The sequence below is a fragment of the Protopterus annectens genome, chromosome 5.part0, assembly GCF_019279795.1.
Source record: "Protopterus annectens isolate FY-2018-M chromosome 5.part0, PAN1.0, whole genome shotgun sequence".
Lineage (NCBI taxonomy): Eukaryota > Metazoa > Chordata > Ceratodontiformes > Protopteridae > Protopterus > Protopterus annectens.
Genome location: NC_056735.1, coordinates 259,141,710 through 259,164,885, shown reverse-complemented (window position 1 = coordinate 259,164,885; position 23,176 = coordinate 259,141,710). Strand labels below are relative to the sequence as shown.

The 23,176-nt window shown below is 36.8% G+C and overlaps 1 protein-coding gene across 1 annotated transcript in view; it reads right to left on the bottom strand.

Moving 5' to 3' along the window:
• Window positions 1-7,619, bottom strand: part of PDE9A (phosphodiesterase 9A) — an 851,735-nt gene extending 844,116 nt beyond the window's left edge. Inside the window, exon 1 of the mRNA XM_044072227.1 lies at window positions 7,357-7,619. Coding sequence (XP_043928162.1) covers window positions 7,357-7,375 — 19 coding nt within the window. The 5' untranslated portion in view covers window positions 7,376-7,619. The remainder of the gene's footprint in view (window positions 1-7,356) is intronic.
• Window positions 7,620-23,176: the final 15,557 nt, after the last annotated feature.

The window sequence follows — 23,176 nt, the reverse complement described above, 5'->3', positions numbered from 1 at the left end:
TTCTAGATTCTGCATCCATTTTTATTTGCATTGAGACATTTTCACTATCTGTATCAATCATATTATGCACATTATGCACATTAGTAACCTCATTTGTCTGTACTCTTCACTCACTGCATGCCTTCTTATCACTGTTCACTCTGCATATTCAATGTGGCAGTGTACAGTTTTTTGCAGTCATTTTCTCTGACAAACTATCACTAGCATTAGGAAATATCTTGCTACAGTGAAAACATGTTTGCTTCTGTTTGGATTTAGATTTATCATGTCAGTACTGCAATCAACTGCATTCCATCACATTCTACTGCAGTTTTGATCACGGGCCATTTGCAGATACTACCATAACTCCTGTAATGTGCAGTACCTTCACTCATGTTAAATATTTTTAAAAACAAACCTTTTATATGTTTGATTACAGATGTTACATGGAAGTCCATCTCTTAATGCCTCAGCAAGGCTTCTTTGAAACAAACGACTCTCTGCTAATATGTTCAGCACTGTAACACTTCCAGACTGTATTCATCACAGTTTGCCTACATTTGGATGAGTGTAAAGTGGATGATTTGAAATTTATCAATTGATGTGCAACTGCCTAATCTCCAGTTATTATAGGAAATCACTGTCAGTGTGGGTATACTATAATGACCCAGAAGTGATTCAAACTGGTAGGGCTTTTCTGTTTGCAGCGGGGTTATGTGATCACTGAATCAGTACATATAGGTAAGGGGTTGTGGTAGTAAAGTATCCCCAAATGGAGCTGAATGAGCTTGTTTGAGCTGAAATTTTGACCAGTTCATCTCATCTGATGAACTTTGGAGAACTGTCACTTGACAAAAAGTGGGGGGAAGCACTCATGACTCCTGCAGTAACTTCCATAAAATCTGTATTATTCTGCAATGGTTCTGGGTTTAGAACATTTTGTAAGATCTCTGTTTGATGCAAATAATTTTTGTGTATGCTTCTCGGAAGACATTAAACTGTGCACCAGCCCATAGACTTAATGCTTATTGCCTTATGTGGCACGTGGCACTGTAACCTTCAGTGCACCATCAGTATTAACACTTCAGAGTGCCACTCTTAACAGATGGTGACATTTCTTTCCCAGTAATATTAAAAGAATGTAAATGGTCATCACAACTTAACATTTTAAGACTGTGCTTTTTCATAATATGACAAAATCAAGCTTTGCCAATCTCTTTTATGTTTATGTCAAAAGTCTCTCCATAAAAATGTCTTCCATATATATTCAATACTAGAATTACCTGTTAAGGAGAAAAATCACATTTTTTTCTGTTTCTGTAATTTGTTTCTGCATAAGTCTCTCAATAAATAAAATTTTGTTATTAGAATAAGTACATCGTATTGCTCAAATAGATCAGTGCTTGGCTACTTAATAAGTACTAGAAATATGGACTACAGAAAATATGGTCCAATAAAAGGTATTAAATCACTTCTGAGTTCCGGTGTCTTTATCTTTTCCGTTAGTCCAAGGAAAGCATTCAGCTTTCCTTAATGAAGAATATAGCTTATATATATATATATATATATAAAACCTCCATTTTTTCTACCACCCCCTTCTTAGACAGTATTTCAAACATTTTGCTTCCTTCATGCCCAGTTTATTCTTTTTTAGCATTCACGGCTACGTCTTCCTGTACTATAGATTCTAACATAACCTGCACTTGGAATACGACTTCTAGTCCTCTGAACAGGCACATCATGAGTGCAGCTTCAACATTCTGTCAGTCTTTGAAAGGTGTCCAGAGCGCCATATAAGCCAAATAGGAGCACCTTGTAATGAAATAAACAATCACAGATAAGAAAAACTGTTTTTGTTTTAGCAGAGGGGAAATTATCTCTGCCAGTACTGCTTTGTTAAGTCTAACATTTTAGGTATCTTGTTTTTCTTAGATTTTTCTATTAGTTCATTAGTTATTGGCATGGGAGAGATATCAAACCTTGAAACGATATTCAGTTTTCCAAAGTCATTAAAGAATCTGATACTTCTACCAGGATTAGGAACTAGTAGTATCAGCTTCTCCGTTCACTCTGTAACTCTTCTTTTACTCTTAATTTGCACATTTTTGAATTTCTTCTCTTACTAATTGTTTCTGTGATTGTGGTACTCAGTAAAGTTTCAGACTAGCCTTCCCTCCAGGTTATCCCTTTAGTTTTCCTAAAGATTTCTCAGAGAAATCCTTTATTTTTAAAAGAACCTCTCGTTTCCTGTGTTTGTACTTTTGACAGGGATTCTTCCAGCTGTACTTCAAGTAGAGATTTGCTGGTCATTTCTGTATGAATTTCAGCTTCAAGCTAATCACAGAACCATTTATTTGTTTCACGGCTTTACTACATTAATATGATATATTTGCTGTTTCAGTTTTCAAGTTGTCTAACTTTCTAATTTATGTCGTTTAGTTTTTCAATTACCTCATAAGTACTTTGCCAATTATCCAGAACTTTTTTCTCCATGGAGGGTATTAATACTAGTAGCTGTTTCCATGGATTAAATTACCTAAATTAGACATTCTTATTATAGAATTGTTGTTTCCTCTGTTGAGCTTTATTCCTTTACTATGGTCCTAACCAGCTTTAAAATATCCAGTAAACTAATATAATGTTCTATTGTACTTTTAACTGGTGCTTCCTTTTCTTCCCAAGTCTCTTTAACAATATCCAACAGACCTCTGGGATGCATGTCATACAAAAGTTCAAATGAGGTAAAAGCAATTGAAGCTTGTGGAACTTCTATCTCAAATAGGGTAACAGCTGGTCCTAGTTCTGACCATCTTCACCATTTGTTAACATGGATTTCAGTGTTTTAATGGACTTTTCTACTAAACCATCAGTCTGCTGGTAGTGCACTGATATTTTTAACTACTAAACCTTGATCATGAAGTATCTCTTTAGGAATACCCTCCGTAGAGAATAAGGGTACCAGTTCTCTGGCAATAGACTTGGAATTAGTCTTGCATAATGGTACATTTACTGCAAATTGTGTAGCACAGCCCATGATTAGCAGTGCATACTGATACCAATTGCTAGATTTCAGTAACGGCCACACAATGTCAGTCACAATGCGCTCAAAAGGTACTTCTATAATATGAATAGGAATCAATGGACTTTTAATTCCAGGATGGTGTGCAGTTTTCTGATATGTTAGGCAAGAAGCAGGGAAATATTCTATTTCTTTTGTTATACCTTTCTAATAAAATCCTGCTACGGTCTTGTTTTGTTTATTTTTCCCCCAAACCGTATGTGACCTGCTAACATGTGACAATGGGCTAACTTCGTTACTAGTGTCGTATAAGGTTTTGGCACTAACAACGAATGTAGAATGTCCTCCTTATCATTAATTACGCTAAATAAGACATTAGCTTTTAACTCAAAGTAGAAGTAAGAAACAATGGGAACATTTCATCCCCTAAAACCAGTCATGTTATTTCTTGCTGTGCTTAAAGTGTCATCTTCTAGTTATGCTTTTGTTTAAGTTTATGTGGCTTGCCTGTAAATCTATTAGTTATGATTTCTTTCTTCACTAGTGTGTCTTCAAATGGAATGTGTAGTTTCCTCTCCCAAACAAACTCCGTTGAAATTTTTACATCTTCCTCTAAAAAGGTAGTTTTGGACGAATGTATCCTTCAGTTTTAGTTTTTCTGCTGTGTTACGAGCGTCTTGAGAACTCCCTTTTTAAGTTTTTATTCCCCATGAGAGAAACTGGTTAAGAAATCTTAATTTGTTTACTTTGCATTTAGAGCTTACAATTTTCTTGTGCTGATGTCCTTACTTAAGTGCCTTTCCTCTTCTGTTTTTTTTTCCTTGTTTGTTTGTGTGCTAGCATGTCTTTTAAATCTCTGGGTAAGCATGTGCCTTGTGTAAGTTTTACTTGAGTTTTGTATAGTTCACCTTCATTTCTTATGTTACTGGGTTTCTGTCGTTCCAGCACTGGGAAAGGTTTCTAGTAACATACAAGATCCCTTTTGCCATTTTATCATAAGAAGATTCTGGCACTTTTGTACATGCCTCTGAACTGTCACAATTTTCACAGAATGTCCAGATTTTTGCTTCATATAGGTTTGCTGCTCTCGCAGGTCATCTAAAGCCTAGCCAGTTTCTCTTTTTGTGCTTAAATTAACTCATCCCATTTGGTTAGAGATTGGCCTTACCCATCCTATGGTCAATAATTATATATTACCCCTAACAAGAACAGCTGGGGATATACCATAGATAATTCGAGGGGACCCATGCATTGGATAAAGCATTTAGGAGCTGCCTACATTAGTAGTACAGGGGGCAGTCCTAGAGTAAATTTGCTGTTTCCCATCAATAGATATAAGTTAACTTGAATATGTGAAATATTTAATATTAAGGGAGACTGAAAAGCGTTTTATAGCTGTAAGAAAAAAAATGAGTAGTCAGTGGGACTCTTTTAAGTACTGTTTCTTTTGCCATAACTTTTGTGAGAGGTCTCTTTAAATAAAACTTGTTTTTATTAGGTGCAGAACTCTTTGAAAGAGGAGATAAATTCTGACTGCACTGGCTGCAAGATCACACCGTTCCAAACATGTGACTTTTATTGTGTTTGGACTAAGTCAGCTGTTTAGCAGAAAACATGCAGATTGTGCATAATAACCTCAGTAGCACTGCTGAATTCTGCAGGTAGGTTGCCACCGGTGTCAACCCTGTTGATCCATACTACCACACAATTCAAACTTACTACAGTCCTTGGGGGTACTTAGCTCATACAAAATTATATTCAGAATCTAAAAAGGTTAGAATGAAAGATCTTTGAATGAATAGTCTTATGTCACAGAAGCATGGTGTTTGATTGTGTCACTGTGACCCGAGTTCAAGAACAGGATCAAGAAACCAGTACAGTAGGTGAGGCAGAGACAGAAGTAGAACTTCTAAATGCTGATTACTTTTCTCAGGGAGATTGCACAGAAAGGATCCTGATGTGATATCATTTTCAAGCAAGAACTGGGACGTAAAGGCTACTCATTTGAATTTAATGCACATATAGGTACACTACAGGTGTAAAGGCAGAAATGTACTCATATCACGGTAGTACAAATATGCATGTCATGGGATTAGAAGGGAAAGAGGAAGAAAGTGGCCAGGATAGTAACTTTGTATTAGGAGACCCACCTCATTTCCAGCAGCTAAACAAGATTTGAGTAGTAGTTTGATAACTGAGGACTGGTGGGGGGTTTGAAAGGAGCAGCTGAAACTTGCTTGTCTTCCTCAGCAGTTGGGGGGGGGGGCACTGACAATACTGCTTCAGGGAGATTCTTAGCACAGGTTAGAAGTTGAGCTTCCAATAGGAGCAGGCAACTATCAGGGTGGCAGAAGGCATGCCGGCACCTTGCATAACTCTACTGCAGGCCTCAAGTTTAGTCTGAGAATGTACAGTAGTTAGGAACAATAAAAGAAAAAGGGAGGAAGGCTGCCTTTATAACCCATTTTAAAACCAGACATTACCAAAGTTATGCCAACACAAATGACAAACTAGTTAAACCAAACTGCTATCCGCAGCTAAGAGAAGACAGACCAGCTAACTTTAAACCAAATATTTAAATTAAATAATTAGTCAAGCCCTTTCATCCAGTTTCTACATTTAAACTTCTTCAGATCCATCAAAGCAGACATTAGAAATAAGATGAGTCTCACTATCAAAGAATATCCTAACTACCTTCAGAAAGAGCAACAGCAAAATATAACTTTTTTCTTGGCTGTAGTTGCCCCCTGCAGTTGATGACTACTCAGGCTGAAAATGCCTCCTCATCCTTGTCTTGCTTTTCATCTTACCTCATCCACAAAAGCCCTTCATTGCCCTTGTGAGACCTTTGTATATGCAGAAAGCAACTGAACAGTACAAACATCTTCACATTACAATGACCAGTTATGAGCCAACACCTCCATAAAGGTATCTGTCTCATGTTGTTCTTTTACTGCAGTTAAACATAAAAACAGAAAAAAGCAAATATATCCATTTAGCCATACATTTGTCAAAATTATTATAATTCATGTTGAAAATGCTGTTTGGCTGAAATGACCCCTGCACCAGCAGGAGAGTTAGTCCTGACTGTGATGCAGGAAAATTATTTGGAGTTTAGGTTTTGTGCAGCTCAAAGAAACATTCTACATAGGTATCTCCATGAATATTAGAGTGCAGTCCTACTATTTGTCCTTGTGTGAGGCAGTAGTAGTCTTCTTTCGGCTTTTCCCGGTTAGGGGTCGCCACAGCGGAACTCCGGTCCGCTAATGATTGGTAGTTGATTTTTATGTGCCGAGTTACCAGCCCTGACACACAACCTTCAACAAAGGTATGCCCATTCATGCATGTCTCCATGCAGAAGACGCTCTAGCTGAGAATCGAACCGGACAGCGTCTTACTGTGAGGCAACAACGCTACCACAGCACCACCACCGCGGGTCCTTATGTGAGGCAGTACTGACACTAATTACTTAAGGATCATAGATTTAAAACTCAGGCAGTCAGATGTATTTGCTGTTGGACACAGAATCACAAAAAGATCTACAGACTTGCTATAAAGGCTCACAAAGCTGTTTGACATTTGTTGCATATGTTCATGATCCTTTTGTGGGCGGGGCAGGCAAAATGCAACACTAACCTGCCAACTCTTTTGAGATCTCTTCCTTTTTCTTTTCCTGTAGTGTAAGGGAATAATTTATAAACTGCTGAGTACCACATGCTTTAAAATGTGCCACTCCATAAGCCTTATGACCAAGGGGTTACTGTACAACAGATCCTAAAGGCAGTCTGTAACTGGATGCGAGTGTATGTGCATTTATAAAGTACTGAGAGGAAGTGCCGTATAAAATGTTGAACAGCACATTATGTAAACATTTCTACCTCTTAAGCACTTTGCTTTGAAGTCTACAATGTCTGCTTGAATGGCATGGCGTGGAGATAATGCCCCTCAACTTCCTTCTGCCATATCAAAGATAAATCTTCTGCTAAGTGTATCTGTTGCAGTTAAGCAGTTTCTTCCCAGCACCTAATAGTATGTGAGTAGCGCAACATGTCAGACTCTAGGACTCCAAGGCTCTGGCAGCTGAACGCTGCAGCCGGAGTTTGGTCTCTTCCCAGTGTTTTTATGCCTTGGAGTGGTAGACTTCCTGTACTTTTGTTACGAAAGAAGTAGGAAGAATGAATGCACTCTTTTAAGCAATTTTAAAAAGCACGTAAAGTCAACTTTTCTGCAGAAGTGCAGTATTTGTTAAATCAGTAATACTTTAATAGCATGCTAAGGCAGAATATAAAGCATCCAACAACTATAAATATAAATATTTTTTTTACATTAAATTACAATAGAAAGTTGCTTGTACATACCACAGTCAAAGTCTTGCATTTCCTCTACTGAGAAGGGCAGGACAAATCCATGGAGCTTTTTTCTTGGATCTTGTTCTCCAGTGAATTACATCATACAAGTTCACCCTTGGGCATTCTCTGAGATCATGTACTGTTTGTTTCTGTCTGAAAGGTAGCATTTCTCCATCACTACATCTTGTTTTTTTTTTTGGAAATTCACGGAAGCAAAATGGCCACTAATGACTGCAATAAAGCTAATGCCTGCCCCAGTACAATGTTGAAGGCTTTCAGTGAAGATGTACAACTTGATTGCTCCTTCACTGTAAACAGAGCTTGTTTTGATAACAACAGTAGAATCTTTCTTAAAGAGACACACTTCCCTTTCACTGTCAAAGGATAGCACATCAGTAAACTGCAGCTCAATTACAGTCTGTGAAACAGATAATTTTACTAACACAAGTGTAATACCTTCTATCCACACAGAAGTACTTACAATTTATTTTCTGCATATATGGGGTATGTCAAAATCAATGTTCAAAGAAATTATTTATTTTGACTTGGTGTTGATAATTTTTTTTAATGACATGAACAACAACAAACAAAGTGAAGTCCGTCAAAACAAATCACATATTTCGACAACATATGGCAGATGTTAAGGCATACTACACTAGTAGCTACTGCTTACTCAAACCCAGGATGGTTAACCTGTAACCCTTGATGAAATGTATCTGCAACCCTTAATAATGTTAGATACGATGTAAAAATTCTCAGAGTGCATCAACATCAAATTATAAATGCTGTACTCCCAGCTTAGACTGTTTAAGGTACAGCTTGTTGAAACTAAGTAGTTAAGTTTTTTCATCAAGTGATCTTCTGATCTAGTGTTGAAAGTCACTGGGTTCAGTTTCATCAACCTCTGTGACAAATTATGGGAAACATTTTTCTATGGAGAAAGTGAACTTCAGACTCTTCTCCATGATAGTGCAAGCAAAATGTTAGTGTATATGTATATGTATATATGTGTATGTGTGTGCTGTGTAGTAGAGGGTGAGAATTGCAGTGCACCTCATGGGGAGATGCAGGGGGCGTACTCCCTTGCAAAAAATATTACTTTTGGACTTGCATCTTGTTAATTATTTAGTTGACAAGTCAAATATTTGTGCCTTGTCTTGTTAGTTTTCTGATGGATTCATGTTATTGGCAGCTTAACTTAAACCTGTGCCGAATAAGTTAGCTGTTGACAAAATGAACTGGATCCATAAACATATGTCACGCTTTTCAATAAAGATGCTGTTTACTAGGTTAACATCTATAGCAGAGGAGTGTTCATCTGGATCCATGCCTGTACCTCGTACTGCAAGAAATCTGGAGAAAGCCTAAGAATGGGGGACAAGGACCCAAAAAGAGGGATACATTGTAAATACTGCATTTATAAATTTAGAAAGTTGTTAGAATAAGAGTTTCTATAAACATGCATTTTATGAAGGATATGACATTTGTAACTCAAATGTATGTCATTATTTAGTGACTTCAATCCTCAGTGATTGCCAGAAACCAGAAATTTTATGAGGAACACACCAAAAGTATGAGGCAAAAATCTTGGCATTCTGTGAAAATCTGAACAGTTGACATGGACGATATGCATGTGCACAGTAACATTCCTCCTGTATTAATTCTTCTGGATCTAATAACATTTGCAAAGAAATATGCAAGAACCATAGTGAACACATATGGTGTGATCAAGCAAAGTCAACTGTGGGCAAATCCAGATTTACCCACACCCAGTCGAGGGTTATTGCTATTATACAATGATACTATTTAAGAACGAAATTGCTTATCTTTCTTAAATAATATCTTTGTATAATGGTGCTATAGTGTTCCGCTACATTGTTTTCTTGTTCTTCCACATTTTTGGTGTACTGCACATGTGTATGGGACTTACTTTCCCACACTTGCACAGCACATCAGTGCTGTTTAACAGAAACCACAGAGAAAAAAGAATCTCTGTATTTTTTTCAATATGAGGCAAAAATCTGGACATTCTCCAAAGATTCGGACACTTCAGAGGTATGACAATGTGCCAAGATTTAAGAAGGGGCAGTGCTGAAATACAAGGAAAATTAGATATGTTTCTGTTTCTTTAGTTTTGCAGACCATACCAGATTTTTCTTGCATTTGGTCTCCCCTCTGTAGGATATATCAATAGAAAAGTCTGGCCACTCAATGGTACTTTAGTGTCCAGACTTTCTTCTATTGGTATTGGTATATGCCCAATTTACAATAGTTAAGCTGGTTGGGCTGGCCAGTCAGTGCACACAATTTTTAAATACTAATGAAAAGTCATTGTATAATACTTTTTGAAATTGTTTTCTGTAGGTATTAGTTATATAGTTGTGGGACAACTGTATCTTGATAGAGTATTTTTAAACATGATTATGTGATTTTTTTGTAGTTATTTTAAGAGTGTGTAAGTGATACAGTACTGCTTACTTTTTAATTTAGTCGTGTTAGAAAAAATACTGTCTAGTATTTTCAGTCATGAGTTGTTCTTTTCCTTTTTTCTGGACTGTAGCGAAAGGAAAATGTCAGTTGTATTAGTGTTTTTTCTTTGTTTTGGTAGGCCTATTGACTCATATTTCAATGTGGTTACCAACTGTTTTCTGCGAGTAATATTGTGGAGTTGCAAAGGTATAGCCAGGCATACTCTGTACTCTACAGTGTACATTTTTTCTTGCATCACTCAGAAACATTTTAGCTTTTTTCAGGCTATATTAAGTCTACAATTATCTAAAGTAATGCCTCTAACAGCAGATATATAACTTGCTTACAGAGAGGATTGCTAACCTAAAAACAATACCTTTAGTACTTTTAGGGGAACCAATGAAAATGATATTATATATATATATATATATATATATATATATATATATATATATATATATATATATATTTATTTATTTATTTATTTATTTATTAACTGCGGGGGGCAACATTTTGAAAGATGTGTCCATTTTTAAATGTTAGGTAGGTTGAGGGGCAGGTTGGCACAGTAGATAGTGTTGTCACTTCACAGCAAGAGGTTCACAGGTTTGAATCTCAGCTGGGGTGCCCTTGTGTGAAGTCTGCATGTTCTCCCTGTCTTCATGTGGGTTTTCCTCCCACATTCCAAACACATGCAGTAGGTGGATTGGACACTCTAAATTAGCCATAGGTGTGAGTGTGCTTGCAAGTGTGTGGTGTGGAAGAACTGCCATGGCAGGGCTAGCCACATGGCGGTGTGAACCTTAGCTCTAGATGATTGTCACTATTGAAGTGACACCCCAAGCCCATGTGTGCAAAAATGGGAATAAAGGAGTCGTGGATGGATGTGGATTGGGAGGCACTAAAAAAGAATTTGTGAGTACAAAATGGAATTTTCAGGTTGCATCTTTGTCTAGTTGGCATTCACATTTTAGAATATTAAATAGGTTTCCCTGAGTGACAGATTTTTGCCACTTTTTGATTTTGTGGGTAGCATGATGTACAGAAGGGTTCTGTACTAGATGCACCATTTCTTGAATATGCTGTTCCAAATCAGAAGAAAGGATGGACAGCCTGTAACCTGGGTCATCTGAAGGAGGGGGAGCCAGGGGGATTTTATTTTGTCCCTGTTTAATATTTTTACATCTGTGATGATATGGGCAAGTGCTAGCATAGCCAGCTGGAGTTTTGCAAAGAATGATATGCCCTTTGAATATCAAACTGATTTCTACAAGATGCTTGTGTTACAAATGTATTAGAACTGTATGCCATTTGTAAATCAAACTGCTTTGTACAGATGCTTGTGCGGAAAATCTATTTGTGAGGTTTGCTTGTGTTAAAATGTATCAACAGTGTACCCTGCTGAAATGAAAAGAAATGTACATGTATTATTGAAACTGAATTAAATGTACCAGCTAGCTTACTTTAAGAAAAATAAGGGAAAAGTAGATAAGCTATTAAACCATTAAAACTTCATAACACAGTGCTGAATAGGACAGGAGATGATAAGTCTGGGTAAAAGACTTAGCTCAGTAAAAAGAGGGGAGGCCCCAGACACTGCCATAAACATTTGGATGTGTATTGTGGCCGTCTGTGCTAAATTCCTGTCTGAGCTTCAAAGGGAAAAAATGTGAGAACCTAGAGTCAGGTGACCAGATGAGGTCATTCTGCCAGCTCTCTTGGGAATTATATTTTAGATATTAAAAAGAGAAATCTTGGAGTATAGAGTATTCTGTTTGGGAAGGCTGACTAGAAAGCCCCTCACCCACAGCAACTTGCCTTGTGGTAGTAAGTAACTTAACTAGGGACAACAATTCTTTTAGATTCAGTGGTGATTATAGTGAAGTTTAATTTAGAGAGTGTTTTTCTTTATTTGTATGAGTCTTCCATCAGTGTTAATTTCGATATTTTCTGTGATTTGAACTCAGTTGTTTACTGTGTATATATACACACACACACGCACACACACACACACACACACACACACACACACACACACACACACACACACACACACACACACACACACACACACACACACACACACACACACACGCACACACACACACACACACACACAAATATATATATATATATATATATATATATATATATATATTCAGCATTTTCATTCTCTTTTATTATTCATTATTAAATGTATTTAAAACTTTTATTGCGGCTGGTCCTTAAAGAAAGTATCTAGCCTTTGAGAGTACTTATATTTGTTTGGTGACATTATGTGGGCCACTCCAGAAGGCCTAGTCATTTTGGGCACCCTTTGTTAAGGGTCTTAGAGTAGCTGATTGGAGAGTGTCTGGTGGAGGTGATAACTACCTTATAGTCTGGGCAGAAGGGAGCATACCTAGTAAACATGTGCCATCCTTTCCCAGGTGTGTGTGTGTGTGTGTGTGTGTGTGTGTGTGTGTGTGTGTGTGTGTGCAAATCAAATTGCTCACTGTGTGTATGTTAGCTACTTGGGGCAGGGACACGAAGCACTGGGTTCACTGAGAGGGTGCTGGAGGATTGGCTTGGACAATCGGCTGAGGACCTAACCCTACAGCTGTACCAGTGGGGAGTCTTACTGGGGACCTGGAGGGAGACAGATATAGAGACATCCAGATCATGGGCTGAGTGTGTTCCCAGTGTGCTCCTAAGGAAATTGTACTTGATGCAGAGAGGTCTGCATCTGGAAATACTGAGTGTATCCATTTGTATCCCAAGTGCATGTCCTTCTCCAGTGTCAGTGTTGAGGATTCAGGCTCCATGATTACTGACCCAGTATGGGGATGTCAAATATTGGTGGCCATCACATATTGGTAACAATGGTGGGCATCACAACATCTACTCCCCAAGTTCCTCGCTAATCCATTATTTTGTTTTATGAAAGAGATATGCATGTTTCCTTGTACCACAACTGGTAAACAGTAATGATCTAAATGAGGCACTGTCATTTTTAATTTGCAAAGTATGTGAAAGTGCTTGATTGGAAGGACAAGTATCAAGTTGTGACTATTTTTAACATGCAAAATTGTGCAGATATGCTTGGACTTGAGAACACTTAAAGGCATTAGCCATGCAAAGATGTGTGGTTGAGAAATATGAAAACCCCTCTTTGAGCATGATACACACTGACATGTTTGACATATTGCTCAGAAAGATATTACTATAAACAGTAAACATCATTTGAATTAAGCATATCTAGAAGGGAATTGGTTACTAGTGATAAGAGATTCTTTCTCCTTCAACGTCACCCCTTATTATGTTCAGTGGTAGTATATCTCAATACGGTGGTCCAGTTATACATTTAAGACAATACACAGTTCTCAAATGTGGTAGCTTATTTTGAAAAATGACAGCTTCTCCACATTCATTATTGAAAGATAAGCCCTTCTGTCTCTGACTGTTGCCCAATCAGCACGCAACATGATCTCAGAATAAGTCATCATGGGTGGACATTTGAGGTTGTCCATAGAAATGTGATTTAAGCATGGCAACAGTGTAAATTATTGTTGTTAATAGAGTAAAAGGTCATCATATGGTGTGAGATGTACCTGTAATAGCTGAATGAGGGGAAGGCAGAAATTCTGAAACATTTGATCTGAGGAAAAGTTTATTATAAAATGCACTATTCACTTAACTAAACCAAAGAGAAGCATAACTACACATATATTCCATAATGCAGGAGGTCATAGCAATATATACAGTTTCCACTGAAATAATTTTGACTTAATCAGAACTATATGGTAAAGAATGGTCTCCCTCTGTACCATACAACGGTCAAGAGAGCAAATAAAAGGCACACACACACACACACACACACACACACACACACACACACACACACACACACACACACACACACACACACACACATTTTACAATATTCAGTAATGTGTGATGACTTTAGATGTACAGACTGTATCACAGAAGCTGTCAGTACTTTTCCATTTGATTTTTATCAGCCTAAGGTCAGCCTGCATGTGTCACATTATACATTGTACCTTGGGATGTAGCAACATATCTAGTCTGGCTTTGGGATAAGAAACAAGAATCAGTACTACTAGCAGCAATGCAGAAAATGCTAGGTTAGCTAGAGAGAGGGCTTTTATGACTTACCATCATTGGTGACAAAGGTCACTTAACATACCTGGTATGTGTGTTGCCAGTTGCCTCCCTCTCCTTTATTCAGCCCTTAACTAATATTTTAGCAATGGCCATCATTTTCTAATAACTCTAGAAGTGTTATATAATTCCAGATCATTGATGGGCAGCACAGTGGTGCAGTGGGTAGCATTGTTGCCTCAAAACAAGAGGTTCTCCAGTTCATTTCTAAGCTGGGGTACCTTTTGTGTAGAGTCTGCATGTCCTCCTTGTGTTCATCTGGATTTTCTCTGGAAGGTCTAGTTTCCTATTATATTCCAAAGATATTCAGTAGGTGGATTGGACCCTCTAAATTGGCCATAGGTGTGAATGTATGGTATACAGGAACATACTTGGCAGGGCTAGCTACCTGGTGGTGTGAACCTTGGCTCTAGATGATTGTCACTGGTAAAGTGGCACCCTGACCTCATGTGCAAAATTGGGAAAAGGAGGTTGTAGATGGATGGATTAGTGAGAAAGATTTTGCACGATATTTTCCCTAACTAATCTATCTCTCACTGAATATGGAAATCAGACAACAAGAGTCTCTGAAGCTCTTCTATATCCTACTGATACGCCACTGTACTCATTCAACCAGTGAAAAATATATACTGATATAGTGACAGAAAGCATTTTTATATTCAATGGTAGGTCTTAACAAGGATGTGTATAGGAGGTCATTATATCACAGCTTCTAGATGTTATGGTATCAAAGATATTTTAGTAACAATCTAGAACTTGTAGCAGTGGGGTAATGCTGACTTTACCCTCATTTTGTGTGGGTTGATCATAAAGATATAGCCCATGATCAGGCAAAGCCAGCTGTGGGTAAATCCAGAATTATTCATGCCCAGTTGTGGAATATTTCTATTGCACAATAACACTGTTTAAGAAAAAAACATTACCTGTTCTAAATAATGCCATTGTATAAATGGACTTTAGTGCTTCTCCGTGGTGTCTTCAAAAAGGGGATGTCTAAAATTTGTACTGTGTATGTATTCAGCATGCACATATGGGCACTTCCACAGTATATAGTGGTTCATGCTTCCCCTTTTGTTTTCTCCTGTATGGTTCTGTTTAAATGCCACTGGTGTCTGGATATATGCAGTACTTTCAGACAGTGGCTGCAGTTAAAAAGAAGAATAAATAATACAGAATAACAGCAGTGGTGATTTGTGTCAATTATGCAGCTAATAGCTATACCAAAAATAAGCAACCCTTCAGCTACCAGTGGCCAAACTGACAATAGCCATATCTGGTGTGTTTCTGTGATAGACACTCATCTCTTTAATACTTTCACTGTCTGAATGTAAGTTGCATATGTTCAGACAGCAACAGCATTGAAGGATAGACATTTGTAACACTGAAAAACAGCAGCTATGACTGCAGGCTATTTGGTAGCTGGTTGGCATAGTAATAGTCAGTTTTGGTTTGGGCTATCAAAGTCATTTACTTTAGTAATGCCTGATTTATAATAGGCATGTTGACTGGTTTGTTAAATAACTACATTTCAAAATATTAATAAGCTTATATTGTAAAATATAAATTACACTATAGGCCATTCTAACTGTAGTTCAGATGTTCGCTAATAACGGTGTTCAACCTTAAAGAAGGTAAGACAGAACAGTTAAAAAAATTGAAAAATCAATTAAAATAATTAGTTAACCAATTAATTAATTGTTTCCAGCTCAACTCTGTTCAAACCCTGTGGTCTTAACATTTTGTATTTTACAATGCACTTTCCTTGTACAATAGGATATTGTGCACATTCCTAGGATTTGGTGTTTGGCAAAATGATTAAGAAGTTTAACTCACAGACATAAAAGTACAGGTTTTGATTCTCAACTTTGTGGAAAACTGGCTATGCTTAAAAATGGCCCACAAGGACAGCTAACCTAGTACTTACCTGTGAACCTATACGTTGACATGAAATGTCTCCAAGAAATTTGGGAGCAACTTGCAAAAAACAGTAGCAGTGAAAACTTGTTCTAAAAATGCTCACCAAACAACTTTCCTTCTTTGCATGCCTTATATATCTAAGGTGGCAAGGAATGCATCAGACTTTCCTATATTTTTTTACACTAGTTGTTATTTTCTGATAATGAATGTAATGGATGACAATCATTATTATTAGTTAACATCACACCTAATTTGCAGTCATCAGAGAGTTTATATAATCAACAGCTGTTAGTTCTTAGTTCAAAAAACTGTACATTAATAAGGACCAGACCAATGACCAAGCCCTAAGGTATGCTAATGTATATGTTTCCCCAGTTAAAAGACTAGCCTTTGATCAAAACTCTAAAGCCAGTTATTCAGCCAGTTAACCAAATATGAGTCAATACCCACATTGATTAATCTTTCTAATACTGCAACATGCAACAGGGCATTTCATTTGGAAGAATAGTTAAGGTCTTTACCTCACAGATAGAAAGTACAGGGTTTAATTCTAACCTCTGGATATTGGCTTGGCTTGTAATAGTCTGCAGAGTGCTAGCTTAGTATTATGTGTATGACAAAAGTTCCTAGGCCAAGATCCCTTACTTCATTAACAGAGTAACCAGGAAAAATGTAACAAAAGAGCCATATTGATGGAGATGTAAATTATAAAACCCTTTTGAATATTCAAGAAATGTATCCAATAATATTATTTCCAAACATTTTCCGAATACTCATGTAAGACCTACTTGATGGTTTAATCTGGACATTTCTCTTGAAAACTGGAATGGTATCAGTCATTTTCCACAAAGATGAAACAAAACAATAGTGCAAAGAAGGATTACATAGGTAAAATAATATCCTATTTAATTCCTCTTTAAGAGTTAAGACAGATAACCATGGTATGCCAGCAATACCCATACAGATATTTTCCTTAACTTTTTTTTAAGATCATACAAATGTCTAACATCATAAATTCAGGGCAGAATATATATTTTAATGGAAATAGTTCCAGAATATCAGCTACAGGGGACATTCAAAAATATATTGCTATCTGTGCAACCCCTTTTCTAGTGGTATCACCTTTTGGACTGCAAATAATTCTCTGCTCAAATGGACACAGTAGTATTTGATGGTACTGTCTCCTCTGAAAAGCACATCACTAGGGGTGCCCCTTAGGGTTCTGTCTTGGTTGCTGTCAGCTTTGACATGTACTTCTCCAATATGAAAGCAAATGTCAAAGGTCTATGGCTAACCAAGTTTTCTACTGATTGTAAACTAGGTACTAATATTGATGTTACACAGACACTCTTATCCTCCCAGAGGGGCTCATCAGAACCAGTGCTTGGTGAACTGACCATGGCCTAATGCCAAAAAATATAGAGTAGTTGCCTTTGGGAAATAAGTCTAGCCTAATGATTACCACATAAGCAGGACCTGGCTTAAGACTGGCATAGGCATTAGAAATCTAGGTATCTTTGTCAACAATGAACTATCCTTCAGTCAACATGAATCCATTTTATTTAGAAGATCCTTCTACCTTTCCCAATTAATTGCCAAGGGTATATCCTCCAGTTACATGGATGTCATAATCCCCTTCTATTCTTCCCTCATCAGGTCAATCATAGAAAATTATTCACTTTTTGAAATGTTCCACTCCAAACACATTGCCCAACAAGAAAGGCTGCAACATTCTCTAACTAAAAAAAAAGTCTTCAAAGTTATTAAAGTTATTACTGTGGATTAAGAGTCTGAGGTGTTACCACATTGCTTCCTGCAGCCAAGTTTATAAATTTGATCCTTTCCATCTGCATTTGACTACCATGTTTCTGTTTCTGCAAGTTACTTAACCAGATATTGCTCCAGGCTGCCCCTAAAAAGGGACACCTGTGTCAAGTGGGAAAAACCTACAAATGAATAAAATACAATAAAATGAAAAAGGACTATGTTACCTTTAGCTAGATTGAAAGATGTATATATATATGTATATATATATATATATATATATATATATATATATATATATATATATATATATATATATGTATATATATAGAGAGAATAGTGATCTCTACCTTAACTTCTAGACGAGACCTCTTCCATATCAGAAATGCTTGGTAATACAAAAAACACTCACTTAAAATCCTTCAACCTTCATAACTCCTTAAACAAGACCTCTTAGACAGGCACATTCCTCAACCCATAATCTCCTACCTGTATAACCAGCTCCCCTTGCTTATCAATCAATTTAACATGTTACCCTCCTTCAAGTTCTGCCTTAATGAACATATGAGCACTTACAAATTTACATCAGGGATGGCCTTCATTGAGGACAGTGGCAAATCTAGCTGTTAAACCATTTGGGTTGCATGGCTAGGCTCTACATAGTCACCCAGGCTATTTGCCCAGTAAGAAACTGTGAAACACTGCAAAACCAGGTTCAGTCCATTAGTTTTGAAAAAAAAATTACTTCCCCAACATATTTTCTAGCTGTGGACAAATACAGTTTTTTTGTTGAAAGTACAACCTATGCAACAAGCTATTCCATTTTACTACCTTATATATTAAATGTGGTTTGAAACCAGGCAAAGGGAGAACATCACAAAACCGACATCCAGCATGTATTTGACTTTTTAAGTTATAGTGAATAATGTTATTTGAGATTATTTACATCAATATGGACTATATTCCAACCATATCTGTTTGCTAAAGAAAGTTTATTAACAGAAACAGCTAAGCAACAATAATAATGTCAGGATGTATGTTTACCATACGTATATATAAGTGGTTACTTATTCAGTCATCTGTATTAAGAATCTTCCTTACTCTTAGATATGCTATTATCCATGGTTACTATAACAGTTAATATTTATGGAGTAGAATATTCACCAAGAAGTTTCTGTCTCCTATTAGAAAATTCTTTGACATCTGAAAACCGTCTAGGCATTTTCTTAAACTTGTGTAACAAATCCAGGTTAATGTTGTCTTCACCTCTTGGTTTAATTGTGAGATCACTTGTAATGGTTAGATTCAACACAGCTTATCAGTTATGTAGTCGCTACTAAAGTTCACAGTTGGTTGTTGGATTCTTTATTACAAGTTATAGAATGGGGTTAATCTTTTTTTTCCTTTTGTTTGCTGTTCTGATATCTGCTCCATCATATATTATGCAGAATTCAACCTCATAGAAACCTCTTAAACCACTTGACATTTTATTTTTTATTTTTATTTTATTTTTATTTTACATTTAATAACCGGGAAAGTCTGACTGGACACAGGTCCCTTTTCAGCGGAGGCCCGGGGAGAAAAGCTCCACATACAGTACAGTACAAGTGAGGATTTCACTTACATCTAAGAATACATTTCAGCATGCAATATTCAGATATTAACATCTTGTTGTTATCAGGACTATATACAAGTACATTACAAACTCATTTCAGCATGTAGTAGACAGAGTTTAACATTTCTGGTAGTAGGTTTATATGCAGTACATTGTAAATATTGAAAGTAGTAGAATATTTGAGAAAAAAGTACAAAAGTTTATGTAGGAGTTCATTCTGAAAAGACTATTGTTTGGGGTAGAACAGGTATACCTGGGTAACTAGAGGAAGTAATTGGTGATCATTAGCAGATGAATTCATGCAACAGTGCAGTGGTTTGGTTTAACCTGGGGAGACACAGGAGCAGAGCCAGTTGTTTGAATAGTGGGTTTTGAGGAGTTTTTTTAAACTGGAAGGCAGAGGTTGTAGAAGTAATGTGATTTTGGGAGTTGATTCCAAACTATGACTATAATGCAGGCAAAGGGAGACTTACCTGCTTCATTTTTGTGTTTGATGACATTTATAAGGTTTTGGTTACTGGATCTTAAGGTTCTGATGGTTGTGTAGGGCTGAATTAGATGCTGTAGTGATGGGGTTTTGACAGGTAGGTGGTACAGTTTGTGTGCTGTAGAGAGTTGATTAAGTAGCAGTAGTTGGGCCAGCTCAAGCCAGTTGAGCTGCTTTAAGGCAAGACAATGATGGGATCTATAAGAGGCCTCAGTTGCGAACTTGGCAATCTTGTTGTAACAAGATTCCATTTTGTTAAGTTTGGAGTGGCGAAGATTTGTCAGTATAGGGGAGGCATACAGTAGGATGGATAAGAGATGAGTTCTTGCAAATTGTGGATTTTGTATTCTTGGTCATGAAATGTTTGCTTCTATAAAGGAGACCTAGCTTTTTGTTTACTTCCTTGATTGTTTGGGCTATGTGAATGTAAAGTCTGAGGTTGGTATCAATTACTACCCCTAGCAGTTTTGTGTGGGTTGTTGGGGTGATTTTGATGTTATCTTTGGAGATTATGGTGAGATCATTGCTTATCTGAGGAGGTCTACCAGGTCCAAATAGAATTAGGTTGTTTTTTTTTTTTGGGGGATTAAGAAGAAGTCTGATATTGGTGAACCATGCTTCGGCTAAGGCAAAGTTTTTCTGAGTTATAGTTTGTAGTTCCTTTATGTTGGAGGTGGCACATACAGTGGTGATGTCATCTGCATATTGTACTACTGTGGCAGAGATTGAGGATGCAGCAATCTGATTTGTAAATAGGGAGAACAGCAAAGGACCAAGAATGGATTCTTGGGGGACACCTATAGATACTAGTCAAAGGGAGGACAGTTGGTCTTGCCATAGTACTGCTTGCTGTCGACCAGATAGGTAGTTACTAAACCATGATATAGTGGAAGAGTTTATGTTAAGGGAAGCTAGCATTTCAAGAAGCCTGCTATGGTTTACCATGTCGAAGGCTTTAGATAAGTCTAGGAATATGGTGGATACGAATAGTCCCATGTTTCTGTAGTGATTGACTAAGCTGGTAAATGAGAGTAGTGCTGTGGTGGTGCTATGGGAGGGTCTAAAGCCATGCTGAGAATTAGATAGTAGGTTATTTTTCAGCAGGTATTGCATTAGTTGAGAGTGAACTATTCTCTCTAACATTTTTGATAAAGGTGATAGAATTGCTATTGGCCGGTAGTTGGTAAGCTCTAGGGATTTACCTCCCTTGTGGAGTGGAATTATATGTGATATTTTCCACAAGGTGGGTACTGTGCATTGAGTTATGGACCGATTTATGAGAATGGATATAGGATAGGCTATGGCCTCAGCTGTTATCTGAAGGAAGTCAGCTTGAAGATATACAAAGGTCCATTCTCTGTTTAAAGGAAAACTTGACTATAGAACTCAAAAACATTTTTTTTTTTCATTCTATATTTGTTTATGAGCTGTTTTAATACCTCAAAATCACTCCAAGTGTTTACTTTACAATTTTAATGTGTTTCCCACAAAATGATGGATGATGAGACCTGCCTTGGTAACTTGATGTTGCTTTCCTGCTTTCGTTCCTTCTTCCCAGAATACATTTCAAGTCCTCTTTATATGAGTCATGCTAGACATAAGGAAGCAGTGTTATTTTCTCATACCATTAAGATAGAATGGCAGGAGTGTGAAGCACTGCTGTCATCTAACACACCTTCTGTAACAGAGCTGCTTCTATGTTTCCCTGAGTGAGCCTACAAACACAAGGTGCAGGGTTTGAGTCTCACAAGGGATAATGGGCTAGGCTTAAAATGGCTTGCAAGGGCAGTTAGCTTAGTACTAACCTATATACATATATATATATATATGTGCCTGTCAGAGTTTGTTCTATGCCATAAATAGCTGTTAGCTACTTCCACCAAATAAAGTAGGTAAATAGCAAGCTTTTGTAAAGGGATTCTGTAGTTCTAAAGGAATTGACAGACATTCCCAATGCTCTCCTCCTGAGGTGTGAAAACTCTCACTACTGTAAGCAATCCTTGCTGTATCATGTACAGGTGACAACTACTACTGGAAAAGACTCCAAGTAAGTCTGTCTGCTACTTCCCAATGCCTTCATTGGGAAGATTTTTCTCTTTCATGAATAATCCAGAATTATAACATGTTTTACTAGTTCCTTAATTATTTCTGTCATGCTCACCTCCCTTTTTTCTGTTACATTTCTTTATACTTTATTAACCAGGAAAGTAAACTAATTGAAGGACTCTTTTCTGACAAGACCTGGGCTACATTGGCAAAGATAATAACAAGTAATAAATGCACGTAGTAATACATGAATGACTTTAACATATTGTTTTATTGCCTTTTCTGTAAATAATACCTTTTAAACTCTCATGCTACGAGTGGAGATCAAAGCATTATAATGCATGTTTATATTACCTCATGTATACTGTACTATTTGTAAACATTTTTATGGTGTATGTAATACTTTGTGGAGCTTTTCTCCCCAGGCCTCTGCTGAAAAAGGGCACACAATCAGTCAGACATTCCTGGTCAACAGATGTCAAACAAATAATAAATAAATAAAGAAAACATACTGCCATGAAGACATTGACAAAGACTGCATGTACAATACATATCTGGGGTATGACAATGAATAAGTAAAACATTAAACCACATTTACTAGAATGTATACATTAATAATGCTTAACTATATTATGTTAACTTTATTATAAATAACAAATTGCATGCGACCATGCTGTACAACTCGCAGCGCTGTAAGATGTTACTGTTCTCTAAATGACTAGGAATTAACAAGTGAATGTTTTATGGTTTCACAAAAGAAAAGGACGGTGGGGATAATTATATTTGCATCACATTTACTGTCCTACGATAGTATGAAAACATACTAAATCTACTACATATTTTGGAATGGAACAACCATTACAGTGGAGCCTAATGACTAATGTGGTGAAGGACATGTAGAAAGTAGGAGACAGCAGGTTGATTAGGATGATGACAATTGTATAATACAAACATGCATGCACATGCCCCGTCTGTGTGTATATATTTCTATGCACCTGTATATATGTGTGTTATGTACACACACACATACACATACACATACACATGCACATAAATATGTCAGTGCATGTGTGATTACTTACAAAAAATATCTATTGCATATTTCTCTCTCTATATGTATTTACACTGTACTACATCCCACATATAGTATTATACATGCTACATACATACATTTCATAAATATACACATATATATATATATATATATATATATATATGTGTGTTTTTGTGCATATGTGTATATGCACATATACCATTACTCAAAATTTCCAAATTTGATTTGTTTTTATTTAAAGGACATGAAGTATACAGACAAAGGCATGCAATCAATTTCTCCATTATGAACACACACATACACTCATATGTTTTTG